The 13258-nt window shown below is 38.2% G+C and overlaps 1 protein-coding gene across 1 annotated transcript in view; it reads left to right on the top strand.

Moving 5' to 3' along the window:
• The window catches only part of CHST9 (carbohydrate sulfotransferase 9), a 79764-nt gene that overhangs the window by 54229 nt on the left and 12277 nt on the right, over positions 1 to 13258 (top strand). Inside the window, exon 2 of the mRNA XM_053945756.1 lies at positions 8840 to 8877. Coding sequence (XP_053801731.1) covers positions 8840 to 8877 — 38 coding nt within the window. The remainder of the gene's footprint in view (positions 1 to 8839; positions 8878 to 13258) is intronic.

Here is a 13258-nt window from a genome sequence, read left to right as displayed (position 1 = left end):
TTTAAATGTACTCTAATATAGTGGTGGTGAAACCTTTACAGACTGGCCTTTTGAATTGATTTTAGGTTTCTGGGGAAGTGTTGTCATGAGATCTTGGTTAAATAACTGCTGACAGTTCTCTCTAACAGGAATTTTCTTTTACGTCTATACATAAAGTATTGTATAATTTTTCTTTTCCCTCATCAACTAGCCTGAATGATAGATTGAATTTTCTGATGTTCAGAGAACATGACTAATGACCTTACATGTTTTTATATAACATTGCACTTTTCTTGTTGAGGGTTGCTTGTGCATCATTATCAGCTATTCTTGTAAGGAGCTCCTTAAAATATGATACTTTTAGTGAAAAAAAAAAGCAAAAAAGTAAAAAAAAAAAAAAAAAAAAAAAAAAAAAAAAAAAAAAAAAAAAAAAAAAAAAAAAAACAAAAACAACCCCGAAAAATGCAGTACTAAGGTTGTGTAAGGTTGTGCATGAATAAAGTCAGATAAATGTGTTATTTATGGCTACAAACTATCTTTGCCTAAGAACCTTATTTCTTTATAACAGTAAGAACTGAGAATCTGAGAGTCCATAATCTTTTATTGTAGTGGAAAATCTGTGGGAAGAAGAGGTTTTACCATGCTCTAGACAACAAAAATTGACTCAAGTTACATTATTAAATAAGTAGTCTTGTTTGATAATATAATCTCCTTTGGTAATATTTAAGTATTGTAGTCATAAATGACAAGCAGAAAAACTGTGTATCCTCTCATAATTTGCATTCACATATTGGAAATTGGTTACTTAGATTAAATGCTATTACCAAACTATAAATCCTATGTGAGAACTGAATCTGTAGCAGTGGATGAGCTTCCTGCCCTCTTTCTTCTTCCCCAAGTTCTTTTGAGTAGCACAAACCTGAATCCTTGTGCATCTTGGATTCATATTATGTTCTCAGTCATGGATGACCTTTTACAAATGACTTCCAATAGCTGCAGCTGAAGTCAACCACAAGATTTGGTCGTAAAAGGTCATATTCCAGTTGTACAAAATGTAGATAAATTTGCACTCCCTGCAGCAAATGATTGCTGTAGGTTTTTGGTTTGTATCTGACCAATTTTAATTTAAAGCCATGCATTAGAAAAGGTTATGTTCTAGCTTTTGTTTCTCTTTGCCTTTCTTCACCTAATTTTCTTTCACTATAAAATTATTTGGTTTACAGAATTTTTTTACTTTTCTAGTTGTTTAAGTTCTATTTCATAAGGTACCTATTGCACCTTTTCCTTTTTCCTCTCTCTTCTTTACTAGTGGATTAATTACAGATTATTCCTCATAAATGTGAGTAGTGTCTGTTACTGTCAGGTTCATACTGGGGAATATTCTACTTCTAACTGGAATGATTTCAGAGAAGTTGTTTGAGGCCATTCTGCTAAGAGCATGCCCATGCCTTAGAGTGTCACATTTAGACCTTAAACAAAGAAACAGGGAAGATTTAAGCAAGTACAGTTTGTTTATGTAGGCATAACTTGGAATGAGTAGTAAATTAAAAGAATATTTGCTCTCATCACCACTGGTCACTTCCTGGCCTTATGTTGTACAGACAATTAATCTTCTTTTTATTTCTGAAATGCAGAAACTGTAGACTAAGGCTTCCCATGGTGACTTTGCTGTGGGACTCTACTTTGTAATTAGTGCCAAGAATCTGGATTTTTCCATCCCTGTTTGGGCTTGCTGTATACTTAACTTGCTTACACCACTGCTTCTGATTCACACTAGAGAAACATTGTAGCTCAGCTGTTTGTGGTGCAGTTATCCTAGCAGGTGAGTCAAAATAAGTTTCTCTGGGCTTGTGTGCTGCTTCCCATTGGTACTGGTACCTTTATATGCCATTTCCAGGGTGTTCTAATTAAGATTATATTGGAATAGTGTGCTCCAAATGTGGAGATAACTTATCTTTGCTACCAGTGAAAAACCAACAGTTGACCATGATGACAACCAGGATGATGATGACTCCATGAGGCTTTGCCTTGAGGTGGTTAATTGGACTGCAAATTTCAACTGCACTCATATTCCTCATCGGGACAGGGCTAACCATTCTGTTAATATGAACAGAACCCAAGCAGGAGCCAAAACCAAAACCAGACTACTGCAATATTTCAGTCCACTGTGAGCTAAATGCAAAGGTTCAGCTGCCTAAGACCATAGCAGGGTATATTAAAGAGGGAGCTGTATACCCACAGCTTTATTTGTGTGTGGGGTCTCAGCAAGGGGATTCAAGCTCCAGTTGCTCTCCATGGTCTTTTCTATCATGACAGATCTTACTGTGATGTTCTTCGAGTAAAAACCCCAAACAGTTTTCTTTCATTGGAAAAAAATCAGTCAACCATCCAAGGCCATGTTGATTGGAGCTCTGAGCAACCTGGTCAAGTGAAAGGTGTCCCTGCCCACGGCAGTAGGGATCTTTAAGGTCACTTCCAACCCAAGCCACTGTATGATTTCATGATCCCTCACAGAATGAAGTACTAAGAACCTTGATACAAGAAACTGCAACAGATGGGTAGAAACAACTTCCTTTGTGTCAAAGCCTGGAAACCTATTTTTTCAGAATACAACTGCATAAGCAATTGAGCTTGACATGGGAGCACAGTCAAGAAGGTATTTTAACAGATTATGTGACCTACCCAAAGCTTATCATAATATAAAGATTATAATAATATAAAGCAGCATAAAGCGCCATACATAACTAGCAACATAAAAGGAGAGACTTGTGGTTTATATGAGTTCAGATGAAAAAGCAATGGCCCTTGCAGTGTGGGAACTGAGAATTTTTACCATTGGATTTGGATCACATTGTGATAGGATTTCAAAAAATGCACCTACTAAGACATAATTAACTGGTCTTTGCTTGCCTATTACAGATGAATAGGAATGTGTGATTTGCTCCATTTGGTTCCTTTAAGAGTACAGGAATGTGAAAAAAACAGTGAAGCAGTTGGATAAAAAGAAAAAAACTTTTCAAAGCAATTGCATAGTGAGCTGTAAAACAAATTTGAAACAAACTACTCTTGTTGTTAGACACAAGATGAATGCCAAATAGGCATTGAAAATACTCACCATGTTCAACTGGAAACCATCCAAATCGTGATATCAATATTGTGTTGATGCTACGGCCAAATACACTGCACTGTCTGGCATGTTTCCATTATCTCAAATCTTCCATCTTTAAAGGAAAAATTTAAAAAATTTTTGCTTTCCCTTTTCCCAGTTACAGAAAGCACAGCCTTCTAGAAGAAAACTGGCAAACAAGGCTGCTTACTAATTCTGTTAGTGGGCATCCTGGCAATTCTGTCTCATTTGAAAATTTTTATCACTGCTGATGAGGCAGAGAGCAGGTAAAACTTTACATTTTTAATTAATTTATGTTGTAACATGTCGTCACCCTAAGTACAGTTACACAATGTTAGTCAATGCAGGATTTGGTCCAGGAATGAATTTGAGTTATACCCCCACCTCCTTTTTACACTCAACAGAATTAATGAATGAGAGTCCTCAGTCTTATTAAGACTAATGTTCCTTTGTCAGTCCAATTTTTTTTTTTCCTTTGGGGTTCCTTCTTGTTATGACTTCGTTAGGTGGAAACTGAATGGTCTATGTTAATCAGCACAAGACATTTGGCTACTCAAGCTTTCGTAAATGTTTAGTTTCCCAGGGTCCTTTGAACCTCCCAGGGAACAGTTCTGCATCCTTATTAGAGACTGACAATTAAAGGTCTGTTTTCATATCAAAAGTAATCACTAAAAATTAGGTAGGGAGACTTTGGAATGCTGTGAGAGTTTCAGTGTTTTGAGATGGCCAACTTTCCTTCATTTGCTTCAATCAGTATCAACTTGGGTTTCTTTTTATGTTTCCTTCTGCCAGGGCAACTTATGAGTTGGCATTGTGACAACTGAGAAGGATTATGCAATACCATGAAGTTGTGATTAATATCTTTTAGGCCACTGTAATCATATTCAGTTGCATAATTATCATAGAGGTGCAAGGGAAAGCTAAACTAGGTTTTGAAGGCAATGATATAAATGAGCACTTTCAGTTTATTGAATTCCCTGTTAGAAGGAGGAGGAAATGATGTGCAGGTCTGCAAGAGCTGTGTTGCTTGCAGACTCCAGAGATTCTGCTGATAATACATAGGAAATATATGGTTCTGCCCTAAATATTTTAATCTTTGTGTGTCTAGTTGCAGGCTTTCACAGAAGATAATCTGTTAATGTCACACCTTGTCTGCTATAAGCCTGAAAAACAAATCTGAGTGTTTCTTCCCCAGGCTCTGGTGCCATGGGAATTTGCTGCAGAAGTTTATAAAAAATAAGTGCTTTGATTTATTTACACTTCTCAGAATCTGTGCCGGTATATCACGACTGCAGTAATCAAAGTGGGGTGGGTCACAACTTAATAGATTGCATATGTGTTTAAGTCTAGAAACATAAAGTAAAAGATGAAGTTGGTAGGGTTTATTTCAGAAGCTGGAAAAGCAAAACTAAATTGATATTAAAGCATCAAATTCCCTCTTCAGAAATTATTTTTTAGAAGTACCATTCCCACTTGAAGTTAAGTGAATATGGCTGTTCCAGATTATGCATTTGGCAGTTTCAGAACAAGGCTGAGGGTCCCCTTTGCCCCCTGAGATCTCCACACTATTCTCAGTCTTTCTGGAAAACTTCAGATACCTGGGAACAGAGAAACAGACTCAGCATTTCTGTTCATCCCCTTCCTTTCTAGCATGCCACAAATATTAGTAGAATTATCTGAAGACTTAAGGAAGCAAACTTTGTATTCCAAAGCTTTTATTTTGACATTGATGATGGTTGCTTTAGTATATATAAATTTGGATTTGATTTTTGGAAGGAAAAAATAATCCTTTGTTGCTAGGTCTTATAGCAGTCACATCACATAAATTGGCAGATCTGTATACTTCAGGGATTTTTCCTCTCTAATTAAATACAGTAGTAATGCTTTGCTTTTGAAATGAAACCTTTGTTTTTTCATCTACATACTTACAGAACAAACATGCTGTCAAAATCCTTAATGTATCCAACTATTTGAACATAAAGAACAGCATCAAGCTGTCATTTGTTCTGTTGGAGTGTACTCATATTTCCAATCTGAATCTTTTGTACCTGGTGATCTTAATTACAATTGAGCTGGAAGTAGTTTAACATTAAAGGGAATTACAGCAGATTAATCTGTAAACCTGCACAAATATGCCATTCCTTTGTATGGAGGTAAGCAGGGCATAGAGTGCATAATTACGTGTTGTTCTCTGTGTAGGCTGTGTGCATAAGGCTGAGCAGTCAGTGTTGCCGTTCCTCATGACAGCAGCAGTTATGGCACACTCTCCTGTCTTGCAGCTGTCAGTTACTTTAGAAAACATACATTATTCCTCTCAGTAAGGTAATCTTTTAATCATGGACAGCCAAAAAAAAAAAAAAAAAAAAAAAAATTGAAAAAAACAACTTGCCCTGGAAACAGGAATTACTGTACTAATTACTGTATGAACATACAGAGAATTCTTTTAAACAATGTTGTTGTAATTTTTTTTTTCTAAAGTGATATAGCTTGAGGTCAACCCAAGAAGGCCATTTATCTCAACCAGCCACCACCCATTACACTTTTTGCAACTAGAGAGACAAAAGAATATCACTAAAAATTAATTGGGAGAGGTATGTTTCTCCAGCCCTGATGCAAAAAACATCACTGGAATCCAGTTGCAGCAGCTTGGCCTCAGTTAGCATGGTAGAAAAGCACAGTGTCAGCAAATAAGAATCATAGTCCATACTGGTAAATACAACCTTTGAATCACAAAGTATCAGTTATTTGTCTATGATTAAGGCCTTTGGATTTGCTTGTGATTTTTAGCTCAGGTGGCACTATTGAGCCCATTTAGGAACAGTTTGCAAGATGACAGGTAGAAAAATGACATTTCAGAAGAAATATAGGAGAAGAGCAAGCTGCTCACAAGCAGTCTGAGTTGTGGAAGGTATGCTCTGGGACTGCTCGGGCTACCTACTGGGCAGCTTCCATGCAAGTTTTCAGATGGCAGTTGCACAAGCTGCTGCATCATTGCAGTGGCTTGGGAGAAACTGTCAAAAAAAATTTAATTTAGCATGTGTACATCTACTAGAAATGAAACTTCTTGTAAGTGTCAAGTATTACCTGAATTTCATGAGACTGGCACAGGGGTTGCCTGTAGGACTGGCTGGCATGTTCTGACAGTTCTGGTTTTGTCAGTGTCCCATTGCTTCACATCCTTTGAATAAGGGGCAGCCTCTCCAGTGGTGTTTTTTGAATCCTGCAGGTGAATGTTGATGGTCCCACAAATGATTGCAAGGCACTGACAGAGGAACATCCTCCTCAAAAGTGGGAGTGCCAAAAGTAAAAAAAAATTAGCAACTAGTCGTTATAAGATAATTCTGGGAATTTAAAGGGAAAAAAAAAAAGGCAAACAAAAAACCCCAAAGTAGGACAAACAAAATTCTGCCCACTTTCAATGGTCTTGTCCTGCCCTATAGTTAGCCTCTGGCAGCTGGAAACTGAACCCCCTTTCAGCACTGTAGGTGTCATGTTTTTTCACTGCTTTTTGTGATGTTTCTTCTTAAACAATAGTACAATACACACCAGGACTTTGCAGGTTTCCACCCAGATTTGCAGTGTGTCTGTTATTACAGACCTTGGTCCCTTCTAAGCACAAGTGCTGACTCTGCCAAATGCACATAGTTGTTCTCTGATGAGGACAAGGATCATCTAGCGAATAAATGGAGAACTCAGTATTCAATTTAGTGGTGACCTTGAATTTGATCTCTCTTCTAACCTTAACAGCCCAACAGTCAATCTCTGTCCTGTTTAACCCATGTCATCATTGCTGTCGTATGATAAAACCACTTCTGCAACTGCCTTTTCCTTGATACTGTACATTTAAATCACAAAAAGAAAGAAGAGAGAACAAGGAAAGAATTAGCATAAATTCTTCTTCACCTTCTTCTTAGGTGTTATAAGATATTCACCTTCTTCTCAGTCAGGAATGGCTGCACAGGTCTTTCCCAGTCTTTCTGTTCTTTTTTCTATATTTATCTGAGGGAGAAACCACAAGTTTGATTGATAATGCAATCTGCATCTTGAGGCATCACTGGAAATACAATGGCATGAAAGGCTACTCTGGCAGAGCACACTTTTCCCTCAGGCCTGACTTTAGAAACTCATTGATGTCACTTCCTTCCTCAGTCAGCAAGTGAATTTTCACTAATTCTCAAGACCAGCTGTCCATGCTGTCAACAGAAAGTTATTAAAATTCCTTTAAAGTGAATCAAAATAGCCTAAAAACAAATGCACTGGGAAACAGGAAAGCATCAGTATTCAAAGTCCACAAACCTCTGAGCAAAATAGTGTTGATCTAACCAGAGATTTCAAACACCCTGCTTTCATAGCAACTTGTATATCATTAGAGAATGCTAAAAACATATACCCCTTTAATCTTCTATTACCAACAATCTATTTGGCTAAAATATTTGTTACAAGAATAAGTCTTATTTCTCCTAAAGATTAACTCAGTGAGCAAGGGAATACATTTTAAGAAGTCTCCCCCAAATGATAGTTCTGTGGAGTTTTTTAAAAGCATAGTTTTTACATTTAGCAAATAAAAATACAACACAAGCATGCAGGAAGCAATTATCATAAGAGACAATCTTATAATATAGCCTAAAGTAATTATCTTCATCTGAATAATCTATAATGCTTTCATTGAAAAGAGGAGTAGTCTCAGGGATGGGAAGGGAGGATCATTGTCCCTTGAGTCTGTATTTTAACACTTTAAATATTTTCACCTCATTTTAAAAATTCTGTTTGTGCCACACTTATCAATATGGAAGAAATGGAGTATACTTTCCAGATCTGGAAGTGGCAGCCACCTGAGCTAGGCAAGCGCCCCTGACAGTTAATAGTGATACTGACAGGTTGTAATTCCTATCCTATCATTATTATTTTTAAAAACCCTCGGGGTGCACGTAGCCTAGCTGGATAGGCAAGTGTGAAATTCCTGACTTTCCCCAATATGTGTGGACAGTCTCCAGTAGCAAACTGATACCAACTGCCCTTTTGACAACTAGTGCATAGGAGCAGTAAATGAAGCAAATTATTGCCCCTTTTGGTCAAAAAGCAAAGAACAGATTTGAAGTGTCCTTGCTGCTAGAGTCCCAGACAGTGTAGAAAAGCAGTGTTCTGTCTAGGTTTTGATTTTATCTCCAGGAGCACACTGAAGGACACTGCAGAAGAAGGCCAGAAAAAGGAAACAAGACCATAATTCAACTTGCCACTTTGTGGATAATATCAGGATAGAATTTCTTCCTGGGCCAGCTGGTGCTGAGCCTCAGTCTTGACACTCGCATTTAATTTTATTTTAAGGTAATGGCAGAAGTTGCTTTTCTACTCCAGTGGTTAAATCCTGAGCTGGATGCTACCAGTCTCTTGGTCACGTAATACATATTACAACATTAAGAGGCTTAATCCTGCATATTAGATTTTTTTTCCTCCCCTTTTAATGTTTAAATTTTTTGTGGAGTTCCACGTTAGCAAGACTGGCTACCTATCTCAATCTTCTTTCTATCACATCTCTTTTATAAGAGAGGCTTGTGTTTCTTTTATTTTAGGTGTATTTCCATTTCAAACTATCAAGTAATTTCCACATATTAAATTATGTTTCTTAATTATAGGTTTTGATTATTTTTTTACTAATTTACTGTTTGTTGCTCTGCATGTTCCCTATCATATTGATTAGAATATATGCAAACTATTTTTTTCTTTCTCTTTCAGAGTCTGGAAAAAAAATGCAACAAGAGACAATTAATCAGGTATTTGGAAACTTTCATACTTTTTGTTAAATTAATTTTTTAGGCAGAAGAGTTGTGGCAAGTAGAAAGTAAAACTTCACAAGATACACTAATATTAACAGTACAGGTGTGCTAAGGAGCACATGTCAGACAACTGGCTGGCTCTGCAGATGTGTTGAATTCACAAGGGTAGCTATCATTTTGATCTAAGATTTGTCATTTAAGCAATTCAGTTCATCTACTTCCCCTTTTGGTGCTGAGGACAAAGCCCAGATGTAATTTGTTCATTGGTACCAAATTTTGTAGCAAAACATTATACCTTTTTCTCCTTTCTGTTTGCTAGTATTCCTTTTAAAAGGCAGAAAGCTATTGATACAAATACCTGATCAACATATGTAAGCAGTGTATTTCAGTGTTTCTTAGGTTATTTCTGCCATGAATTCTCATCAAGGCTGCCCTAAACTGTGACATTGCTTGCGGAGGCATTTTCTGTCCTGTCTTTATTACTGTATCAAGAGTAATTATTTATGAAAAAACCTTTATATATTGTAATTTGTAATTTCAGCATCAGGAAAAGCATATAGGAACTAAACTGAAAAAAAAAAATTCTAACCAGAAAGAGAGGAGGAAACCCAGAGTTTGCTTTCCTCAATGACATGCCTTTGTAGAGTGAAAGAACCCGACCCCACAGAAGCAGTGTGCTTGCTTGTCATCCTTTGGCTTCTTGTCCTCTTGCTGAATGCTGTTATTCAGATGGCATATAAATGGGCATCTGGCTTGTTTGTGAGATTTACTTTGAAATGCCACTTAAAAGCAGTCATTAAAATATTTGCAGTCCAGCAATTACCCTCCCTTAAGCCATCTTCCTTCTAAGCTATATATTGAGGCACTGGAGTAATTACATCACAGTTATCTGTGAGCTGATCACCAACGTGAAGGACAAATCTGACAGGGGACTGACCACCTAAAGCAGCCTGGTTTGGGTCTAACAGCAAGTCCCCTGCCATGGCTGAGCATGGCACAGATGTCAGTGTGTCACTTTCAGTGGCCTGAGCTGGCACCACTCTTCACCAAGTAAACCCTTGCATGTCTGGACACTTATGGGAAGCTTGGTGCTGTGGCACAAAGCAATATTCAGAGTTTTTACAATATTCTCATTATTGAGAAGCTGATGGATAGATATTTAGTCCAGAACGTGGCATTGCATAAGCAAAGGAAATCTTTCATTTTTTAAACTAACTGTAGAAATATTTTGTAATTTAATGGGAGTTATGTGCTTTGGCTGAGAGTTTATACCCTAGAACAAGTCTAATTAACTTTTATAATCAAAACTGCTTTTTAAAATTAGCCCGAAATCTCTCGCAAAGCCACTTTTGGGAGTCTTTGTTGGCCAGAAGGGGGGGCACTTGTATTTTTAAACCACAACTTGAGGTAACATTGGCAGTGTGTGAATGGTTGATTGGAGACCTAATTCTGCAGATTTTCTGTGTGACAAAATCTGCTCGGTGCATGACATTGCCCTTTTCTGAGGAAGAATGTATTGTGAATAAAAAAAAAAAAATCGCCACGTTTTCAAAGGGTGGATCATGTGCTGTACTTTGTGTGACCAATCTTGGTCTTTTCCTGCATGCCACTGTCTTGCCTTCATTGAATGGTTCACCTGCTCTGTCTCTCTGCAGATAACCTAAGAGTATCTAATTCTGAAGGAATATTGCATTGTCTTGATATGCTGAATGTATCTAAACAAAGCTGTTAAAAGTTGATTTGTAGACATTCCCATTTAAATGGGCACTACTTTAGCTGGTGATGAACTTCCTTTAGATTTCCAAGAACTGGAAGAGTGTTTCAGAACAGAAATCAATCTCGTTTTCAAGTCTGTCATTTCGGGCACAATTACAGAAGCACTTCGTATTGCTTCAAAAAAAATATTTAAACTGGTGTTGATCCTGATGGAATATCTGTCACGGAAGGATTCTTTTCATTTTCAATACTGAACTTAAAATTTTATATGCAGGGTAAATTTAGTCCTTTAGTCCCCTTTAAGTTCAGTTCAGCAACAGTGAGTTAAACTTGCTGCCAGAAACTTAAGTGAGGGAGAAGCTCTCTGCAGAAGATGGATGATGTTACGACTTGACAGGAGCAGGAGTGCAAAGGGGCAAATAGCTGGAAATATCTTGTTGAGAGGTGAGTGAAACAGAGAGGGGATGAAGCAATGATAAAGCTGCTGTCCCAGTGATCTCCTGCTGGATAAACCCCTGACTGTCTGTGTGCATCTGGGACCTCTCTAACCTTGAAGACCACTGTGGTTTCCGTGTGGTTCTCAGCTCTTTCTAAAGCCTAAGCAAAGTTTAATGAAACATGCCATAGACAAAACACTAAGGGAGTAGCTGCTTCCAGAAACCTTTCACTACAGTTGTCATCTTCACTAGCTTTTGTTCCCTTTAATTATAAGGCATCTGCTGGTTTTCCTCAAACACCATTTTTGTCATTTATGTATATAAATCTATAAGTTCATTTAACAGCAGTGGTCATCTACTACCAGCAGTCAACCAGATGTAGCACACACTCTGCTTTTCAATAGCTGTTTTTAACTACCTTTGCAACTTCAAGGGTAAGTCCTGGCACCAATGTACAGCCTGTTTACTGTAGCATGTTAATGACTGCTGAGAAAAATGCAAGGAAAAAAAAAAAAAAACCCTTGTGTTTCTATGTAACAGTATTGGCAAAACAGCTCATTACAGACCACCAATCAAAATGTGTCTGGGGAAATCCTTTATGTTTCATCCTTAACACTCATATTTGCTTGTGTTGTGGTCTTAATATACACTCCTACATACAGTTGTGTCCAGTGCCTCTGAATCTCTGAAGAACTGACAAGAATATGTGTAATTGCATTTGGAAGTTGAAGTTACTTGCAGAGTCAGACTTCTGGGTTAAAATCCCAGCTGTGTTTGAGCTCAGACTTGAGCCCATCCCTTCTGCAGTGAAGCTGCAGGTCAAGTTGGGAGACTAGTGAGAGTGCTCCACAATATCTGTCCCCCTGTTTTGTCACTGAGGAGCTTTTTGTCCAGGCAGACTCTCTTGAAGCAGCACATCCATCCCTCAGTCTTTTAAGTGCTCTGTCAGGGAGTATTTCCCTTTCTGCACATGGGGTTGTGAAGGAGGAACACAGAAAGGATAGTGATGAGGCAATGTACTTACTAGAGCTGGGCTGGACCACAGATAACTGCAGTTCTGACATACTGTCAGTATGTGTACACCTTGTGCAAAAGAAAAGAAGTCAAAGATAACTCAAACCTCTGTTAAATGACAATATAAGTTTGTTGCACAGACCATGATGAGGAATAGCTTGTGACCTGAAGGTTACTTTGGGCACATGGTGTAATAAATCTGTATTAACATGATTGAAAACTTCACAGTTCAAACCAAAGTCCTTGGCTGCCTTTGTGCACTGCTGTAGTTTACTCCAGTTTTCTCCTCTATCCCCTTCATCATCTCAAATGACCTAGCTAAAAAAAACTTCAGTCCATTTATGCCAGCTTCCAAGTCCTGCCACTTTGAGGTTATCTGATAGGTATGGCCCTTTCTTCTGTTTTCCCAGTTTGGGATCATATTCCTCAGTGTTACGTACTTTATTCCCCCAAAATTAAGAGTTTGAAAATCTATGAGAGAGCTAATGCATTTAGCCTGCTAAAAACTGAACTATTGTTTCACCCTCATGTGCTTTATGGAATCACCTAATGGTTGAGGTTGGAAGGCATCTCTGGAGATCATCTTGTCTACCCCCCTTACTCAAAGAGCAGGTTGCCCAGGGTCACATCTGGCTGGATTTTGAGTACCTTCAAGAATATTGGTTCTTCTATTCCTGGATATTCCTGGATGCCTGTGCTTAATATTCACACAGTAGAAATGTATTTTGTTGTATTTATATGGAATTCCTTGTATTTCACTTAGTGCCCATTTCATCCTGTCCTGTCACTGGACACCTCTGAGAGGAGTCTGGCACCATCATTTTTACTTCCCCCACTTCTTCCCTTCCAGGTTATATACATTGATAAGATCTCTCCAAGCCTCCTCTTCTCCAAGCTAAACAGCATCAGCTCTCTTGGCCACTGCTTGTATGTCACATGCTCCTAATCTTTAAATACTTTGTTGCCCCTTCACTGAACTCACTCCAGCATATATCTACCTCCATGTCCATTTATGCACTGGATGCATTCCAGCATGCCCATGTCTCTTGCACTGGGAAGTCCAGAACTGGACACAGCACTCCCAGTGTGTCTGTGTCTCACCAGGGCTGAGTAAATGTGAAGGATCACCTCTCCTGATCTACTGGAATTGCTCTGCCTAATGCAGCCCAGGAGGCTGTTGGCCTTTTTTGCTTTGAGAGCACATTGCTGGC

Source organism: Vidua chalybeata, chromosome 1 (genome assembly GCF_026979565.1).
Source record: "Vidua chalybeata isolate OUT-0048 chromosome 1, bVidCha1 merged haplotype, whole genome shotgun sequence".
In the NCBI taxonomy this organism is placed as follows: Eukaryota; Metazoa; Chordata; class Aves; order Passeriformes; family Viduidae; genus Vidua; species Vidua chalybeata.
The sequence above is the reverse complement of the archived record's forward strand: the minus strand, read 5'-3'. Positions and strand labels throughout refer to the sequence as shown.